The sequence below is a fragment of the Chiloscyllium plagiosum genome, chromosome 39 (assembly GCF_004010195.1).
Source record: "Chiloscyllium plagiosum isolate BGI_BamShark_2017 chromosome 39, ASM401019v2, whole genome shotgun sequence".
NCBI classification, from domain to species: domain Eukaryota; kingdom Metazoa; phylum Chordata; class Chondrichthyes; order Orectolobiformes; family Hemiscylliidae; genus Chiloscyllium; species Chiloscyllium plagiosum.
In genome coordinates this window covers 23,117,270-23,137,543 of record NC_057748.1, presented here as the reverse complement: position 1 = coordinate 23,137,543, position 20,274 = coordinate 23,117,270, and the positions used below count along the sequence as shown (strand labels likewise).

Here is a 20,274-nt window from a genome sequence, read left to right as displayed (position 1 = left end):
TGGAGTTTAGTAAAGCTTTTCACAAGGTCCCTCAGGTAGACTGGTAAAAAAGGTGAAGTCACATGGTATCGGGGTGAGCTGGCAAGATGGATACAGAATTGGCTTAGTCATAAGAGACAGAGGGTAGCGGTGGAAGGCTACTTTTCAGAATGAAGAGCTGTAAATAGTGGTATTCCGCAGGGATTAGTGCTAGGACTTCTACTGTTCATGATCCACATAAATGATTTGGAGGAAAACGTACATTGCAGACAATACAAAGATTGGTGGAGTTTTGGATAGTGAGGAACATTGTCAGAGGATACAACAGGATTTAAATCATAAGACCATAAGACATAGGAGTGGAAGTAAGGCCATTCGGCCCATCGAGTCCACTCCGCCATTCAATCATGGCTGATGCGTATTTCAGCTCCACTTACCAGCGTTCTCCCCGTAGCCCTTAATTCCTCTAGACAACAAGAATCTATCAATCTCGGCCTTGAAGACATTTAGCATCCCGGCTTCCACTGCACTCCGTGGCAATGAATACCACAGGCCCACCACTCTCTGGCTGAAGAAATATCTCCGCATTTCTGTTCTGAAATGACCCCCTCTAATTCTAAGGCTGTGTCCACGGGCCCTAGTCTCCTCGTTTAACTGAAACAATTTCCTAGCATCCACCTTTTCCAAGCCATGTATTATTTTGTACGCCTCTATTAAGTCTCCCCTTAATCTTCTAAACTCCAACGAATACAATCCCAGTATCCTCAGCCATTCCTCATATGTTAGACCTGTCATTACAGGGATCATCCGTGTGAATCTCCGCTGGACACGTTCCAGTGCCAGTATGTCCTTCCTGAGGTGTGGGGACCAAAACTGGACACAGTACCCCAAATGGGGCCTAACCAGAGCTTTATAAAGTCTTAGTAGTACATCTCTGCTTTTATATCCCAACCCTCTTGAGATAAGAGACAACATTGCATTCGCTTTCTTAATCACGGACTCAACCTGCATGTTTACCTTTAGAGAATCCTCGACTAGCACTCCCAGATCCCTTTGTGCTTTGGCTTTATTAATTTCTCACCATTTAAAAAGTAGTCTATGCTTTTATTCTTTTTGCCAAAGTGCAAGACCTCGAACTTGCTCACGTTAAATTCCATCAGCCAATTCCTGGACCACTCTCCCAACCTGTCAAGATCCTTCTGCAGCCTCCCCACTTCCTCAGTACTACCTACCTGTCCACCTAACTTCGTATCATCGGCAAAATTCGCTAGAATGCCCCCGGTTCCCTCATCCAAATCGTTAATATATAATGCGAACAGCTGTGGCCCCAGCACCGAACCCTGCGGGACACCGCTCGTCACCGGCTGCCATTCTGAAAAAGAACCTTTTATCCCAACTCTCTGCCTTCTGTTAGACAGCCAATCCTCAATCCATCCCAGCAGCTCACCTCGAACACCATGGGCCCTCACCTTGCTCAGCAGCCTCCCGTGTGGCACCTTATCAAAGGCCTTTTGAAAGTCTAGATAGACCACATCCACTGGGTTTCCCTGGTCTAACCTACTTGTCACCTCTTCAAAAAATTCCAACAGGTCTGTCAGGCATGACCTCCCTTTACTAAATCCATGTTGACTTGTTCTAATCAGACTCTGCTCTTCCAAGAATTTAGAAACCTCATCCTTAATGATGGATTCTAGAATTTTACCAACAACCGAGGTTAAGCTGATTGGCCCGTTTACAGGCTGAACACACACTCACTGTATTGCCTGGCGTGTCAGAGGCTGGGAGCGGAGCTTATGGAGGCTTTTCAATCATGAGGGGCATGAATCGGGTAAATAGACAAGTTTCTTTCGCTCAGGTGTGGCAGTGCAGAACTAGAGGGTATAAATCAGGTGTGGGAGTACGAGAATTGGAAAGGCAGTGATGGGCAATGACTGCGCGCAGAGGGTGGTGCGTTTCTGGAACAAGTTGCCAGACGAGCTGGTCATGGATGGTAAAATTCCAATACTTTTAAGGAATCTGGACGTGTATTTGAATAGGCAGGGTTTAGAGAGACATGGGTCAAATGCATGCAATCGCGACTGGATCAATTGAAGATATCTGTTCGGAATGGACGAGTTCGACCGAAGACTGTGTTTTCAGTGCTGTCCATATCTAATAGGCTCGATGATAGTGCAGGTGAAATGATAAAAAAGATAAATAAAATCAATGAAGTAAAATTGTCTCAAGTTGTTGAATTCAAACAACTTCAGGTAATTTTATTTCAATTATTTTATTTATCTTTTTTATTTGTGTTTTTTTCATTGTTCTGTAACTCTTATTTCTTGATTGTCTCTCTTTCTCCCGCTCCCCACTCTCTCATTACCTTTGTCCTCTTCTCTTCCCCCTTTGCTACCCTTCTCCCCTGTTTTCCATTTTGTCTCTGCTTCACCCATCCCCCACATATTTTGTCACATAGCACTGGCTACAGCCTGCGTCATTCACGGCTCCTAATCTCCCTTAGATCTCTCCATGCACTCTCATTATCACCTTTCCATCTGGAGCCCTGACTCACCATCTCTCAGCCTGGTGTAAACAGCTCCCTAATTCTCCCCCTTTTTTATCTTTAACAAAGTCTTGGGAATGAACCTCTGTACAGTGTCCTCAATTATACCTACAAACTCCTGCCATTTTTGCTCTACTGTCTTCCCGGTTAGCCTCTGCTTCCAGTCTATTTTAGTCAGTTCCTCTCTCATGCCCTCATAATTACCTTTATTCAACTGTAACACCATTACATCCGATTTTGCCTTCTCCCTTTCAAACTCCAGACTGAACTCTACCATATTATGGTCGCTACTTCCTAAGGGTTCCCTTACTTTAAGATCTTTTATAGAGTCTGGTTCATTGCAAAGCACTAGGTCCAGAATAGCCTGCTCTCTTGTGGGCATGTGCCCATGCCTCTAAATCAGTTAGAGGCATGGGCATAAAAATGGCAGATGGAGTGTAATCTGAACAAATGAGGTGATGAATTCTGGAAGGTCAAGAACTGGTGGAAATTGTACAGTGAATGGCAAAACCCTTCGGAGAATTGATATACAGAGGGATAGGGGTGTGCAGGTCCACAGATCAAATGAGGTGGCAGCGCAGGCAGATAAGGTAATATGAAATGTTTATGGCATGCTTGTCTTCATTGGAAGGGAAAATTAGTATAAGGATAGACAAGTTATCCTGTAGCTTTATAGAACTTTAGTTAGATAACAATTGGAATATTGCGTACTGTTCTAGTCACCACACTACTAGAAGGATGTGGATGCATTGGAGAGGGTACAGAAAACATTTACCAGGAAGTTGCCTGGTATGGGGTATTTTAGCTATAAAGGAAGGTTGAGTAGACTGGGTTTGTTTTCACTGGAATGCAGGAGGCTGAGAGGTGACCTAATAGAAGTTTGCAAGGTTGTGAATGGCATGGATAGAGTGGTAAGTAGGCTATTTCCCCAGGGTGGACGGGTCAATTACTGGGAGACACAGGTTCAAAATGTGGGGGGAAGAGAGAGAGTTTAAAAGAGATGCGAGAGGCAAGTTTTACACACAAAATGTGGTGAGTACCTGGAAAACATTGCCAGAGGAGGTGGTGGAAGCAGACACAATAGCAACATTCAAGAAGTTCCTGGACAAATACATAAATAGGAAGGGAATAGAAGGATACAGATCCTGTAAGTGAAAAGAGTTTTAGTATGCAAGGGCAAAATGTGGCAGTGCAGGCAGGAAGGGCCTGTTCCTGTGCTGTTTTGTTCATTGTTCTCTCCTCACCATGGAATCATAGAATTTTACAGTACAGAAAGAGGCCATTTGACCCATCTTATCTATACTGGTTCCTGGACAACCCAGCGAGTCCCATTCTTCAGCCCTATCTCTATATCCCTCTAAACTCATCATTTCCAAACATAAAAAATACACCACTCTTTGAAACATCTGATGAAATCCACCTTCACCACTCTCCCAGGGCAGCACATTCCAAATCCTAACAACTCTCGGAGTTAAGACATATCTCATTCCTAACCCTGCTACTGCTAATCTTGTAACTGTAACCCCTAGTTAGTAACATATCAACCAGTGGAAACAGAATATGCTTCTTTATCCTGTAAAAATTGTTCATAATTTTGAACACCTTAATCAGGTCACCTGTGCTCTGAAGAAAATAGGCTCAATTTCTCTAATCTTGCCTTGTACACAAAATCCTTCTCAAAGTCATGCTAATAAATCTCCTTTGCATTCTCTCCAGAGTTTTGACATCTTTTCTTAAAATGTACCCAGAACTGAATGATCAATGATCTGTGCAGCTTAAGTTCCTTGCTTTTATCCTCTATGCCTTTATTTGTAAACCTATAAGCCTTCTTAATAACTGTTTCAACTTGCCTGGCCACCTTTGGAGAATTAAGCTCTTGAACCCCGAAGCCTGTCTGCTCCTGTAGTCCCCTCAAAGCTGTATCATTGAGCCTGTATTGTATCGCCATGTATCTTCCACTGACATGTATTACCTCACATTTTTCTGCATTGAAATTAATCTGTCAAGTGTCTTCTCATCTTGTCAACTTGTTAATATCCCTCTGAAGTCGCTCAGAGTCATCCTCACAATTCATTATGCGCACCAGTTTAGTATTATCTGCAAATTTGAAGATTTTGTCCTCAACACTCACCTCCAAGTTGTTTATATAAATCAGAAAAAGCAAGGGTCCCAACAACAATTCCTGGAAAGCACCACTTTCAACTTGTATCCAGTCTGAGAAATGCCCATCTCCACCTATCTTCTGTTTCCTATATTTTAGCCAACCAACTTCTAATCCAAACTGCCAAGGACCTATCAATCCCAAAACATTTCTAATTTGCTCACCAGCCTGCCATGTGGCTCCATATCAAATGCTTTCTGAAAGTCCAAATATACACAAGCACAGTACTACCCTCCTCTACTGCCTGCGTCACCTCATCAAAGAACTGGCAAAGATTTGTCAGGCATGACCTGCCCTTAATAATACCATGTTGACTGTTTAGTATTAACTTATTTTTCTCTTAAGTGTACATTTATCCTGTATCAAGGCCTCCGACAGTTTTCCTACTATTGATATCAAGCTGACAGTTGCTGGATTATCTTTTTCCCCTTTCCTAAACAATGGTATCACACTTGCAATGCTCCAGTTCCCCTGGACTAATCCTGTGTTCAGAGAGATCTTGGAAAACTTCTGTTAATGTCTCTACGATTTACTCCCTTACCTCTGTCAGCAATCCAGAATGCATCCCATTTGGGCCTGGATGTTCTCTACCTTGAGTGCTGTCAGGATTTTTAGCACCTCTTCTTTATCTATCACTATACTGGACAATTGTCAGTATCTTCTAATTTGGCAAAGACAGAAGTATATTATTCATGTACTACCTCTTGCCATTTCTTTTGCTTCAGTGAGCAATTTACTTTTTTTTATATAGGCCCCACTCCATTTTCTGCTAATGTTTTACTAAGAACATGTTTGAAAAACATTTTACTGTTTGTTTTAGCACAGTTCACCTTCCTTTCCCCATGCTTGCTCTTAGCCTTCTTGATTTCAGCCTTAGCCTGTCTCCTGCATTTAAGATACTCTTTATTTCTACTGCCATTATTATTCTGGTACGCATCATATAGAGTCATAGTGGTATAAGCATAGAAACAGGCCCTTCAGCCCTCCATGTCTATCGTGACCAAGAAACACCAAACTACACTAATCCCATGTGCTTCCTTATTTTCTCGTCAATACCCTTCATCTTAGTCACTCTAGTTTTGGATATCCCGTATTTATTTTTCACTGTTATGGACCTACATTTCCCCCCAGTTATCTTTCTTTTGAAAGTCTCCTATTTTTTATCTACTGTTTAATCCACCAAAATATGTTTCTAATCAATCTGTTCCAGTTCAAATTCAGACTCCTAAAATGTGCCCTTCTTCAGTTTAGGATTTTAATCCTTCACTGATTTTAATCCTTTTCCAACTTAATATTGTATCTTGTTATATTATGATAACTATTACCCAAATGTTTCTCCACTCTGCACGTTCTGCATTTGGCTTGCCTCATTCCCCAAGATCAGGTTCCTGGTACAGCTTCCGCCCTAGTAAGACTGCATTCTCCTACACATATTGCAGGAATTTCTCCCCTTCTGTGTCCCACCCTTATCCCCGTCTACTCTAGGGTAATTGAAATCACCAATAATCACAATCCTAGTTGTCCATAATTGGCATACCCATGCTCACCACTATCTGATGGTCTAGATTAACTACCCAACAAAGTCACCATTCCCTTCCTGTTTCTCACCTCAAATCACATAGATTCTAATTCAGGAACTGCATCTTGTTCAAGGGCAATGATACTATCTTTGATCAAGACTGCAACACTTTTTTTTATCCACCCTGTTTCTACTAAAAACCTTATGGGATATTAATTGTCCAGTCCTGTTTTAGCTTGAGATATGTTTCTGTCAATGCTAGTTTGTCATATCCTCATCAAGCAATTTCTGGTTCTCGTTCCCTAATTTTGTTCACTATAGTCTGTGCATTGACAAAAGCAAATTTAACCCTGCCCTTTGAGAGGCAACCATTTGTTTGTTCACTGTCAACCATCAAGGCTTCCTTCACTTTCTTTTCCCTTTCGCCATCTTCTCTCTTTTGCCCTCACTGGTACTGCCAAAATTAGTCAAACATGGTTGAAGGCCTTCTTTCCTCTCTAGGGACTGTTTTCCTAGAACACTCGCCCCACTCCAGTTCAGGTAAAGCCCCTTCTGATGCAACACATCAGAAGTATTCTGTGAAATGTTGACCTGCTTCTTTGAGAAAGAGCATCTGGATCTGAAGGGAGTGCAATGAAGGTTTATCAGACTGACTAAGTCACAGAGGATCAAAAGTGAGTTGGAATTCAAAATTGGCTTGGTCATAGAGAAAGGAGAGTAGTTGTGGAGGACTGCCCCTGTGTCTGGAGGTTTGTGAGCAGTCTGTTAAGAATAGAGAACACAGAACAGTACAGCTCAGAAACAGGCTCTGTGACCCACCAAACTAGCATTCCAAACTAATTCCATTTGTCTGCACATGGTTTGTCTCTCTCTATTCCCTGTATGCTCATGTGTCTGTCTAAATGCTTCTTAAACTTTGCTAACCTTTCTGCTTCTACTACCTCCACTGGCAGCACATTCCAGGCATCTACCACTACTGTGTACAAAAACTTGCCAGGCATAACTACTTTAAACTTTCTCCCTCACACCTAAATCTATTCCCCTAGAATTGGACATTTCCACCCTGGGAAAAAAAAACTCCAACCATCCACTATATCCAATTATATACTTCTATCTGGTCGCCCACAGCCTTCGACACGCTAATGGAAACAAACCACATTTATCCAAATTCTCTTTATAGCTAATACACGCCAAACTAGGCAATATCTTGTTAAACTTCTTTTGCACTCTCTCCAAAGCTTCCACATCATTCCAAATGTGTGGTGACCAGAACTACACATAATAGTCCAAAATATGGCTAAACTAAAATTGTATACAGCTGTAACATGACTTACCAACTTTTATACTCGATTCCCAAATAAAAGAAAGCATGCCACACACCCTTTTTACCACCTTATCCAATGGTCTTGCCACTTTCAGGGAGCTATGGACTTGCATCACAAGATCCCTTTCTATGTTAATACTTCAAGGGTCTTACCATTTTCAGCATATCCTGCACAGTACAGTCCTCTTGAATTCGACCTTTCAAAATGCATCTCACACTGGTGCAGACTAAATTCTCCACTCAACTTTCCAAATGATCTATATTCTGCTATATCCTTGACAACCTTCACCATCTACAACCCCACCAATTTCCATGTCTTCTGCAAAATTACTCATCAGATCACTTACAGTTTCATCCAAATCATGTATATATTCCAAACAACAGAGGTCCCAGTATTGATCCTTTATTCAGTATTTCAGGTTTTCGAACCAAAGAGTCTGTTCCTGTCCTGCACCGTACTGTTCTTTGTAGAAGGGATGTTAAACTTGCATACAATCATGGTTTGGTTATACATGTAAGTATGATGCATAAGTCTCGCTTTCGTATTAATAAAAGGATAGACATGGAGGGTTTTGATAGAGTGAGTAAGGAGAAACTATTTCCCACCATAGATAGCTTCACAAATGAGAGGGCACACATTTAAGACCATTGGCAAAACCCGAGATGAGATGGCAAAAAGCCATTAAGTAGAATGTTGTTACAAATGCACTGTGGAGAAGCAGATTCAATACAAGCTTCCAAAAAAAGAATTGATTACAGAGGAACCTTGATTATCCGAACGAGATGGGCGGGCACTATTTCCTTCGGATAATTGATTATTCGGTTAATTGATTTCCTCTGGAGCACTGAGTTTTCTGTGGAGTCTGCTTCCCGTTCAGGACACTAGGCAGCAGCTCACAGCGTGAGAGTCCTGGCATACCGCCCGCCCCCACCTCCTGCCCGCCCTCAACCCTGCCTGCATCCACTGTCCACTTCCAACCCCGCCCAGCCCCCAACCCCAACCACCCCCACCCCATTTAATCATTGCACCTGTAAACAAATGACGCGATCTGGTCTGAAACAGCTCTGACATAATATTTCTATGAACACCTTGAGATCCCCTGCGGATAATCCGATTTCAGATAATTGATATTTGGATAATTGGGGTTCCTCTGTATATAAGATCACAGAATCCCCAGTGCAGAAATAGGCCATCCAACCCACAAAGTCCACACTAACCCTCCAAACAGCATCCCACCCAATCCCTGTAACCTTGCAGTTCTCATGGCTAATTGTAGCCCGCAAATCGCTGGACACTATGGGTAATTTAGTACAGCCAAACCACCTAACCTGCACATCTTTGGAGTGTGGAGGAAACCGAGCACCCAGAGGAAATCCACGCAGACATGGGGAGAATATACAAACAGTTACCCACCCAGGGCAGGAACTGAACTTAGAGTTCTGGTGCTGTGGGGCAGCAGTGCTAACTACAAAAAAATTGCAGGTCAACAGAAAGCAGAGGAGAGTAGGACTAGAGGTTATCTTGTTCAAAGAACCAGCAGCAGTCAAATCTAAGCTACAGAAGGATGCCAAAAAATATTTATCAGCATGAAATCAGAACTGAGACGATATCAGGTCTGAGACAGTATTAGAAAAGATTGGTCAGACTAGCGTTCTATCAGAAATAGATTTAGGGGTGAGGACAGTCAGATCTTCAGGATTATGAAAAGGTTTAACAGTGTAATTGTGGAGGAAATGTCTCCAATAATAATAATAATAATAATAATAATAATAATAATAACAAACAGAAAATGTTGGAAAAACTCTGCAGCTCTGGCAATATCTGTGGAGAGAGAAACAGTGTTAATGTTTTGAATCCAATCCCACTTTTTTTCAGTACTTTGCTTTTATTCAATCATAATAACAAGATAGTCACTAATAAATCCAATATAAAACGCAGGGAAAACTTCTTTAACCAGAATATGGTTAGAATGTGAAATTTGCTACTAAAAGGAATAATTGAGTAGGATTACATAATGCATTTATGAGAAATCTAGCTAAACATACAAAGAAATAGAAAGATATGTTTTGGGAAAGATGGAGTTGGATGCAGAAGGGTGAGAGAAAGCACATGTAAAGCACAAACCTCCCCCCCTCCAAAGACCAATCACACCACTTCAGGGAGGGAGGCACATTCCACATGACAACTTTCTTTTCTTCATACAGGTTTAAAAATAGTAATACAGATTAATATATATATATAACTAATGTATTTTAGAGTACACGCAGAAAGCAACTTATGTTAGATCATTTGTATAGAGTTCCTGGTGATTCAGGTGAACATGCAGCTTACAAAGTTTAATTACAATTAAATAAAAATTAAGTCTCTGATTTTTAATAACTAAAGACAAATGTTTGGTTGTTCTTTCTGTTGTCTGCTTTGGTTGATAATATTTGTCAAAAGTTATAGTCAATATGCAGCACTGTTGAAATTTCTGTTAATCGTCAAAGTTTGCCTTTCTGATTAAAGTTTTATTTAACAAAGGAAAACTTAAGAAATTTGCCTTGTGCTGAATTGTGACAGATGGATAGAAACAAACAAAACACATTTCCTGTTGATGATATAACTGTACAGTTGATTAAGATAAATGTGATGTAGTCATGTTCCTGGACTAGCAATCCAGGAAATTTCGAGTTCAAATCTCACATCTGCAATCTGAGAATTTAAATCCCACTTCAGTCTGGAAGTTTGCCTTTTAAGAGTTCAGAATATCCTAAACAAGTTCAAAACTAATTAAGTGTTTTTGAAAAACTGTAATCGAGGGAAAAGACAGCCAAATTAGGTAGAGAAAACAACTACAAACAGTTAATCTGGTTTGTTAATAATGACCAGTTGGTATCTTGGTCAATGTTTATCAGAGATTATTCCCCTGCAAGCCACTTTTTAAAATAAAGTCATTCATCCAAGCAGGCATATCAAAACATGGGTTATCCTGCAATATAGGCTTCCTTCTTTTTCTTAACCAAACCCTCAATTTCTCTCATCATCCAGCATTCCCTACACCTACCAGCCTTTCCTTTTACCCTAACAGGAATATACTGTCTCTGTACTCATTTTCTCATTTCTGAAGGCTTCCCATTTTCCAGCTGCAAACATCTGCCCCCAATCAGCTTTAGAAAGTTCTTGCCTAATACTGAAAAATTGGCCTTTCTCCAATTTAGAATATCAACTTTTAGATCTCGTCTATACTTTTCCATCACTATTTTAAACTAATAGAATTATGGTCGCTGGCCCCAAAGTGCTCCCCCACTGACACCTGCCCTGCCTTATTTCCCAAGAGTAGGTCAAGTTTTGCACCTTCTCTAGTAGGTACATCCACATACTGAATCAGAAAATTTTCTTGTACACACTTAACAAATTCCTCTCCATCTAAACCCTTAACACTATGGCAGTCCCAGTCTACATTTGGAAAGTTAAAATCCCTTACCATAACCACCCTGTTATTCTTACAGATAACTGAGATCTCCTTACAAATTTGTTTCTTAATTTCCCACTGACTATTAGGGGTTCTATAATACAATCCCAATAAGGTGATCTATAAGGGCTTCAGTAAGATGTTCGATAAGGTTTCCCTTGGGAGACTGGTTAGCAAGGTTACATTGCATGGAATACAAAGCGAGCTAGCCATCTGGATACAGAACTGGCTCGAAGGCAGAAGACAGAGGGTGCAAGTTGCTTTTCAGACTGGTAGCCTGTGACTAGTAGAGTGCCACAAGGATCAGTGCTGGATCAATATAAATGATTTGGATGTGAACATAGGAGGTATATTTAGTTTAATTGAGATAAATGTGAGGTGCTGCATTTTAGAAAAGCAAATCTTAGCACGACTTGTACACATAATGGAAAGGTCCTACGGAGTGTTGCTGAACAAAGACACCATGGAGTGCTGGTTCATAACTCCTTGAAAGTAGAGTCGCAGGTTTAAAGTATAGAGAAGATGACGTTTGGTATGCTTTCCTTTATCGGTCAGCATATTGAGTACAGGAGTTGGGAGGTCATGTTGCAGCTGTACAGGATGTTGATTAGGCCACTTTTGGAATATTGTGTGCAATTCTGGTCTCCTTCCTATCGGAAGGATGTTGTGAAACTTGAAAGGGTTCAGTAAAGACTTACAAGGATATTGACAGGATTGGAGGATTTGAGCTATAGGGAGAGGTAGAACAGGCTGGGGCTGTTTTCCCTGGAGCGTCGGAGGTTGAGGTGTCCTTATAGAGGTTTATAAAATCATGAGGGACATGGATAGGAAAAACAGACAAAGTATGTTTGTGGGCAGCACGGTGGCACAGTGGTTAGCACTGCTGCCTCACAGCGCCAGAGACCCGGATTCAATTCCCACCTCAGGCGACTGACTGTGTGGAGTTTGCACATTCTCCCCGTGTCTGCGTGGGTTTCCTCCGGGTGCTCCGGTTTCCTGCCACAGTCCAAAGATGTGTAGGTCAGGTGAATTGGCCAGGCTAAATTGCCCGTAGTGTTAGATAAGGGATAAATGTAGGGGTATGGGTGGGTTGCGCTTCAGCGGGTCGGTGTGAACTTGTTGGGCCGAAGGGCCTGTTTCCACACTGTAATCTAATCTAATCTATACGCCCTGGGGTGGGGAGTCCAGAACTAGAGAGCATAGGTTTAGGATGAGAGGGGAAAGATACAAAAGGGACCTAAGGGGCAACTTTTTCATGTAGAGAGTGGTGAGTGTATGGAATGAGCTGCCAGAGGAAGTGGTGGAGGCTTGTACAATTGCAACATTTAAGAGGCATCTAGATGGGTATATGAATAGGAAGGGTCTGGAGGGATATGGGCCAAATGCTAGAAAATGGGACTAGATTAGGTTAGGATATTTGGGAAGCATGGACAAAATGGACTGAAGGGTCTGTCTCCATGCTGTACACCTCTATGACTCTATGACACTCCTTCATTCTTTTGTAAGGACTATCTGGTCTGGAATAGAAATCGATTGCATAATCTTTTTGACACAGAGATCACAGTAACATTAACTGTGCTTTAGCACCTTCATTGCAAATCAGCATCAATAATTGAGAGCATTAAGCTACTGGACTGTCATTTATAAAAGCCAGCTGGTTGGAGTCCTACAGCAGGGAGACAGGCCCTTTGGCCTAAACGTTTTCATGCTGACCAAAATATCCATTCATGCTAACCCCATTTCCCTGCACTTGGTCCATATCCTTCTAAATCTTTCCTATCCATGTATTGTCCAAATACCTTTGAAATATACCCGCCTCAAACACTTCCGCTGACAGCTCATTCCATCTCTGTGTAAAAGGTTGCCTCTCAGGTTACCTTTTCTTCTTTCCCCTCTAAACTTCAACTGATGCCCAGTTGTCGTCAATTCCCCAATCTTAGGAAGTCGACTGAGTGCATTTACCCTCTCCATGCCTCTCACAATCTTCTACACCTCTACAACATCCCCCCTCAGTTTCCTAAGCTCTAAAGAAAACAAGTCCTAGCTTGTCCAACCGCTCCCTACAACTGAGACAATTGAGTCCAGGCAACATCCATGTAAATCTCTTCTGCACTCTTTCCTGTTTAATAACATCGCTCCTATAGCAAGGTGACCAAAACTAAATACAATACTCCAAATGCAACCTCACCATTGTCCTGTATAACTGCAACATATCTTCCCAACTTCTACACTCAATGCCCGGACTGATGAAGGTCAATGTGCCAAAAGCCTTCTTCACTGACCTGTCTACCTGTGACTCCCATTTCAGAGAACTGTGAACCTCAACTCCAAGGTCCCTCTGTTCCACTACATTCCTTAAAGCCCTACAGTTCACCATGAAACTCCTATCTTGATTTGACTTTCTAAAATGCAAGACCTCACACTTACCTACATTAAACTCCATTTGCCATTTCTCTGCCCACTTCCCCAGCTGATCAAGGTCCTGCTGCAATTTCTGATAACCTTCCTCACTGCCCACAATACTGCTTATTTTAGTGTCATCAGCAAACTTACTAATCGTGATTTGTACATTCTCATTCAAATCATGAATATTGATAAAAAATAATAATGGGCTCAGCACCAACCCCTCTTCACAAGCCTGCAGTCCTACAAGTATCCTTCCACTACTACCCTCTGCTTCTTACCATTAAGCCAAGCTGGTGTTCAATTTGCCAGCTCGCCACAGATTCCCTATGATCTCACCTTCCACAGCAGCATACCACGTAGAACTTATCAAAGGCCTTATTGAAATCTATACAGTCTACCAGCAGAAAGTGAGGACTGCAGATGCTGGAGAGTCAGAGTCAAAAAGTGTGGCACTGGAAAAGCACAGCAGGTCATGCAGCATCCCAGGAGCAGGACATTCTGATGAAGAGCTTATGCCTGAAACATTGACTCTCTTGCTCTTCGGATGTTTCCTGACCTGCTGCATTTTTCCTGCGCCACACTTTTTGACTCCACATAGACTACCCCTACAGCCCAGCCCTCGGCAACCTTCCTGGTTACTTCATCAAAGAACTCTTAACACATTTGAGAGACATAATCTCCTACTTACAAAGCCATGCTGACTACTCCTAATCTAACAAATGCATGTATATTTTATCCCTCAGATTCTTCAAGTAACTTACCCACACAGATGATATGCTTACTGGTCTATACTTCCCAGGATTTTCTTTGCAGCCCTTCTTGAATAATGGCACCATTTGCTACCCTCCAGTCTTCCAGGACCTCATCCATGGCTAACGATGATGCAAAAATATCAGCCAGGTTCATAACTATAATTTCAAATATAGCCCAAATGACTTCAGAAATATGACTGAACTTCAATTCTCCTCTGAAGTGGTCTAATAAAACTTATGAAAACAGAACTAGGACTGAAAGATGGTGGGTTCACCACCACCTTCAAGGCAACCAGGATGAACAATAAATGCTAGCTTCAGCTGCAACACGCACATATCATTGATATAATCCCCATATCGACGAGTAAGGTTAAACTGCATAGCTTTAAAATCCTAAAATGCAAATCAAAAATACTAACGAGATTGTCCTTCTCAAAAGAAGCATAAAATAATGGGGGAAAGGTCTGGCTAATAATGTGCAGAGACTGATTGGATGGAACTACCAAAGACCTGGCACACAAACAGCAGAATGGCCTTCTCTACATTCTGCAATATTCCTGAATGTACCTCCCAGTCAAATCAAATTCCCCCAAGTCCAACCCTTCCCCATAATTTTAAATGCTGCGTATGTCTTTGTGACAGTATCAATGCGTGCTGTAAGTGCATTAGTCTTTATCCAATTTATGTGTTCATCAGTGTATGCACATGCATTTCAATGTGTGTGTCTTTCCAACTTCATTCAGGTCAGTCAGCCTTTTTTTGTATGCCAATGAATATTAATATACGATTTGTGTTAACTATGCATTTCCTTTCCGTGTGCCATTGGTTTCAGATCTTTTCTTGATTGTGAGAACTTTGATGCTTGATCAAATGAGTCTGTTGCACAAAGCCCTTTCCACATACCTGACACTGAAACGGTTTCAAGCCACTATGCAAATACTGGTGTTTTGCAAGTCCACCAGAGTTTCGAAACAATTTTTTGCATAAGGCACATTCAAACGGTTTCTCAGTAGTGTGCGTGCGCAGATGCTCAATCAAGTTGCTGGATCTGGAGAATCGCATTTTACACAGAGTACACTGAAAGGGTTTCTCTCCAGTGTGAACTCGCAAATGCTGCACCATGTTACCAGATGTATAAAATCGCCTTTTACACACATGACATTCAAATGGTTTCTCTCCACCGTGTGTCCGCTGATGCCTTGTTACTTCAAAGGACCGATAAAATCGCTTGTCACACAAACTGCATTGAAATGGCTTATCGCCTGTATGAATGCGCTGGTGTCGTGTTAGGTAAGTAACTTTGAAAAATCCCTTCTGACACACAGGACATTCAAATGGCCTCTCCCCAGTATGAACTCGGAAATGCACCTCCAAATGCGACGGGTAAGTAAAACCCTTTCCACACACTGAACACCGGTACCGGTTTTGTTTCTGGGGGTCTGAAGGAGCCTGACCCTGTGAAGGCGATCCACATTCTCCCAGCGGGGAAACGTCGCATGTCTGCACATTCATCTCCACTTCACCAGGACGTTCAAAAAGAATGACCTATTTGATAACGTGAGAACCAGTGAAAAGGCACTGAGAGAGCAAAAAAAATAGTGATAATAAGTAAATCACTACTCAGCACAATTACTGAAAAGAATTGACTAATGTTGTGCTACAAGTTACATTTAAAATTAACTGCAATCATAGACAACATGAATCAATTTCTAGAATACCATCAAAGTCAGTGCGACATCATATTTATATATATTATAGATGATGATTTATATATATTTATGTATGATGTTGACAGACAAAGGGATCTAGTCACTTCACATAGTCATATAAAATAGAAGCAAGAATAAGCTAGTCAGCCCCATTCAGTCCATTCCATCATTCAGCATGATCATAGCTGATCCGCTAGCTCAGCACCAGACTCCTGCTCTCTTTCCCCATATCCCTCAACACCTTTAACTTCAAAAAATCTATTTAGTCTATCTTGTTAAATATTCAGTGATTTGCAGTCATCAGCAAACATCTCATTATGCCCCGAATTCAATATTTTAGGGCTAATCCTCCCCCAGATATCCCACTCGGGGCTAAACCTCCCCCAAATAACCCACTCGGGGCTAAACCTCCCTCCGATATCCCACTCGGGGCTAAACCTCCCCCCGATGTCCCACTCGGGGCTATACCTCCCTCAGATGTCTCACCCGGAGGTAAATCTCCCCCAGATATCTCAATCTGGGGTAAAATCTCCCCCAGATATCTCCTCTGGGGTAAAATCTTCCCCAGATATCTCTCTCTGGGGTAAATCTCCCTCAGATATCTCACTCTGGGGTAAATCTTCCTCAGATATCTCAATCTGGGGTAAATCTCCCCCAGATAGCTCACTCTGGGACAAATCTCCCTCAGATATCTCACTCTGGGACAAATCTCCCTCAGATATCTCACTCTGGGTTAAATCTCCCTCAGATATCTCACTCTGGGGTAAATCTCCCTCAGATATCTCACTCGGAGGTAATCCTCCCTCAGATATCTCACTCGGAGGTAAACCTCCCTCAGATATCTCACTCGGAGGTAAACCTCCCTCAGATATCTCACTCGGAGGTAAACCTCCCTCAGATATCTCACTCGGAGGTAAACCTCCCTCAGATATCTCACTCTGGGGTAAATCTCCCTCAGATATCTCACTCTGGGGTAAATCTCCCTCAGATATCCCACTCTGGGGTAAATCTCCCTCAGATATCCCACTCTGGGGCAAACCTCCCTCAGATATCCCACTCTGGGGCAAACCTCCCTCAGATATCCCACTCTGGGGTAAATATCCTTCAGATACCCCACTCTGGGGTAAATCTCCCTCAGATATCTCACTCTGGGGTAAATCTCCCTCAGATATCTCACTCGGAGGTAAACCTCCCTCAGATATCCCACTCTGGGGTAAATCTCCCTCAGATATCCCACTCTGGGGTAAATCTCCCTCAGATATCCCACTCTGTGGTAAATCTCCCTCAGATATCCCACTCTGGGGTAAATCTCCCTCAGATATCCCACTCTGGGGTAAATCTCCCTTAGATATCCCACTCTGGGGCAAACCTCCCTCAGATATCCCACTCTGGGGTAAATGTCCCTCAGATACCCCAGTATGGAGAAACTCCTTCTCACATTGCCCACTCTGAGGCAGATACCCCACTCTGGGGTAACTGGTCCCAGGTCCAGCTGTTCTGTGTCGATCTCCCGAAGGCCTGGCCGAAACCTCGGACTCCACTTTTACACAGCCGACTTCTCCATGTATGAAAGGGGCGCCAAAACAAAGTCTCGGCCTCCCTCAGTGAGTGTTACGTCGGATTCAGAGCCGCGGCCTGATAGAGACCCCATGCTTTTTCATTGGAAACCTCAGCTACCGGCCGATCTCACCTTCTCTGTCGCTGCTCCTGCCACCGCCTTTGTCCCTCTGCGGAAAGCCTCCGCCCAGATAGAGAGGTTTTAGCGACGCAGGGCATTCTGGGACTATTGCCCGCCATTGATACATTAAGTCATCCCATTACTGCGCAGGCGTATTCCACTACTACGCCACATCCAGGATTTCACATCCGCACACATCTGTCCATTTCACCCTCAGACTACACGCCAACATTACATCATCATAATGCATCTCAGCGTTACACCAGCAATCAGCATCCCGTCAAGACACCCATCACTCCACTCTATTCTTTTTAGTTATTTTCTGTTGGCACAGCTGCCTCACAGCATCAGGGTCCAAGGTTCGATTCCAGCCTCTGGCGACTCTCTGTGTGGAGTTTGTACATTCTCCCCGTGTCTGCGTGGGTTTCCTCCCACAGTCCAAAGATGTGCAGGTCAGGTGAATTGTCCATGCTAAATTGCCCATAGTGTTAGGTGCATTAGTCAGAGGGAAATGGGTCTGGGTGGGTTACTCTTCGGAGGGTCGGTATGGATTGTTGGGCCGAAGGGCCTGTTTCCACACGGTAGGGAATCTAATCTAATCTCAAAAATCATGGAAAATTGCCCAGATATGTCCTGTACGCAAAAAGCAGAACAAATCCAATCCTACCAATTTCCACCCTATCTATCTCCTCTCAATCATTAGTAAAGAGATGGAAGGTGTCATCAGCAGTGCTATCAAACAGCCCCTGCTTAGCAACAACCTGCTCTGTTACACTCAGTTTGGGTTCTACCAGGGCCACTTAACTCCTAACATTATTACAACCCTTGTCAAAACATGGACAAAACAGCTGAATTCTAGAAGTGAGATGGGAGCGACAGCTCTTGACATCCAGGCCGGATTTGACTGAGTGTGACATCAGGGAGCCCTGGCCAAGCTGGGATCAAAGAGAATCAGAGGGCAAACACCGTTGGTTAGAGTTATATCAGGCACAGAGGAAGATGGTTTTGGTATTTGAGATCAGTCACCCCAGATCCAGGAAACCTCTGCAGGAGTTCCTCAGGTAGTGGCCTTGGCCCAACCTTCCCTCCAGTGTAATTTCAGAAGTGGGAATGTTCATTGATATTATGAACCAGACCAGACCCCCTCAAAATATTTTAAGGAAATATCCTGGACCCTAACCTTTTCTTATTTTAAAGGCAAATGTGTTCCAAATGCAATTTAACTAGTCAAACTACATGACATTAAGCAAAACACAATTTATTCAAAGATGATAGTTAAAACACAACAAAAGAAAGAAGAACTTAGAATAACTTAATTCTATTAGAAAACTTAACAGAATAATAGATACAGTATCTAAGTAGTATTAGTAATTACTATTTAACATCCCATAAACACAGCCTTTGGCAAAAAGGCAAATTCAGAAACCAGATTTCATCTCACATGCAATCCATCAGCCCAGGAAGAGTACCCCCAGCTTTTGGCTGTAATCACGAGTGTGAAAAATAGCTTTCACTTCTTCAAGTCCACAAGAATAACTGCTGAAAGCTAACTAAAAATCTTTGATCTGTGAGAGCTTGACCACATGCACTCAGGCTGCTTGTAATGTTCCAATTTTTTTAAAAAAACCTAAGGCCTCACAAGTTGTTTATTTTCTCATAGACTTCTCAACATTTGTTCCCCAATCTCCCTGTAAAAGAAACCAGGATGAAACGCATCTCACAAAACCACAGCATTGTCACACCAATGATTACACAATGTTCAGTAACTATTATGACTCCTCAGAAACTGAAGCAGTGTGTGTTCAAATGTAACAAGACCTGGACAATATCCGGACTTGGGCTGTCAAGTGGCAATGACCGTCTCCAATAAGAGACAATCTAACTACTACCCCTTAACATTCAATAGTGTTGCCATCACTGAATCCTCCACTGTCAACATCCTGCAGGTTATCATTGACCAGAAACTGAACTGACAAGCCATATAAATACAGTGGCCATGAAAGAAGGTCAGAGGCTAGATATCTTGTAGTGAGTAATTTACCTCCTGACTCCCCAAATCCTGTCCAACATTCACAAGGCACAAGTCAGGTTGCAGCTCCAACAAACCTGAAGAAACGTGACACCATCCAAGACAAAGTTGCCCGCTTGATTGGCACCACATCCACAATGTTCCACTCTCTCCATCACTCACGCTCCGTAGCAATGGGTGAGTACTATCTGCAAGATGCACTGCAGAAACTCACCAAAGATCCTGAGACAACATCTTCCAAATCCACAACCACTTCTATTTCAAAGGACAAGAGCAACAGATAAATGGGATCACCACCACTTACAAAATCCCTCTAAGCCCTTTCCTGACTTGGAAATATATTAGTGTTCCTTCAGCGTTCCGGGATCAAAAAACAAGAATTCCCTCCCTCAGGGCATTATGGGTATACCTGCAGCACAGGAACTGCAGCAGTTCAAGAAGGCAGCTCATCCCCACTTTCTCAAGGGGCAACTTGGGACGTACAATAAATGTTGACCGGCCAGTGACACCCACGTCCCACATCTGAATTTTTACAAATTCTCACCCAGTCTTGTTACCACTTTTCTGTGTGATCAGCAACTTTTGAAATATTTGTTCAGTTCATCCGACATCCTGATATTTGGAGACCGGATGTATCAGTAAAAGTGAGACAAAAATTAGAGAGGTGGTAAATAGTGAGGAGGATAGCCTTAGATTACAGGAGGATATAGGTGGGCTGGT

The 20,274-nt window shown here is 42.5% G+C and overlaps 1 protein-coding gene across 1 annotated transcript; it reads right to left on the bottom strand.

Moving 5' to 3' along the window:
- Positions 1–14,191: 14,191 nt before the first annotated feature.
- Positions 14,192–17,382, bottom strand: LOC122541988 (gastrula zinc finger protein XlCGF71.1-like). Its single transcript, XM_043679282.1, has 2 exons — positions 17,286–17,382; positions 14,192–15,683 (listed from the first exon to the last, which is right to left on the bottom strand). The coding sequence occupies exon 2, from the start codon at positions 15,648–15,650 to the stop codon at positions 14,967–14,969; it is 684 nt and encodes a 227-aa protein (XP_043535217.1). The 5' UTR covers positions 15,651–15,683; positions 17,286–17,382; the 3' UTR covers positions 14,192–14,966.
- Positions 17,383–20,274: the final 2,892 nt, after the last annotated feature.

Coding starts and splice junctions, on each gene's coding strand:
- LOC122541988 (XM_043679282.1), bottom strand. CDS start 15,650: ATGAATGTGCAGACATGCGACGTTTCCCCGCTGGGAGAATGTGGATCG.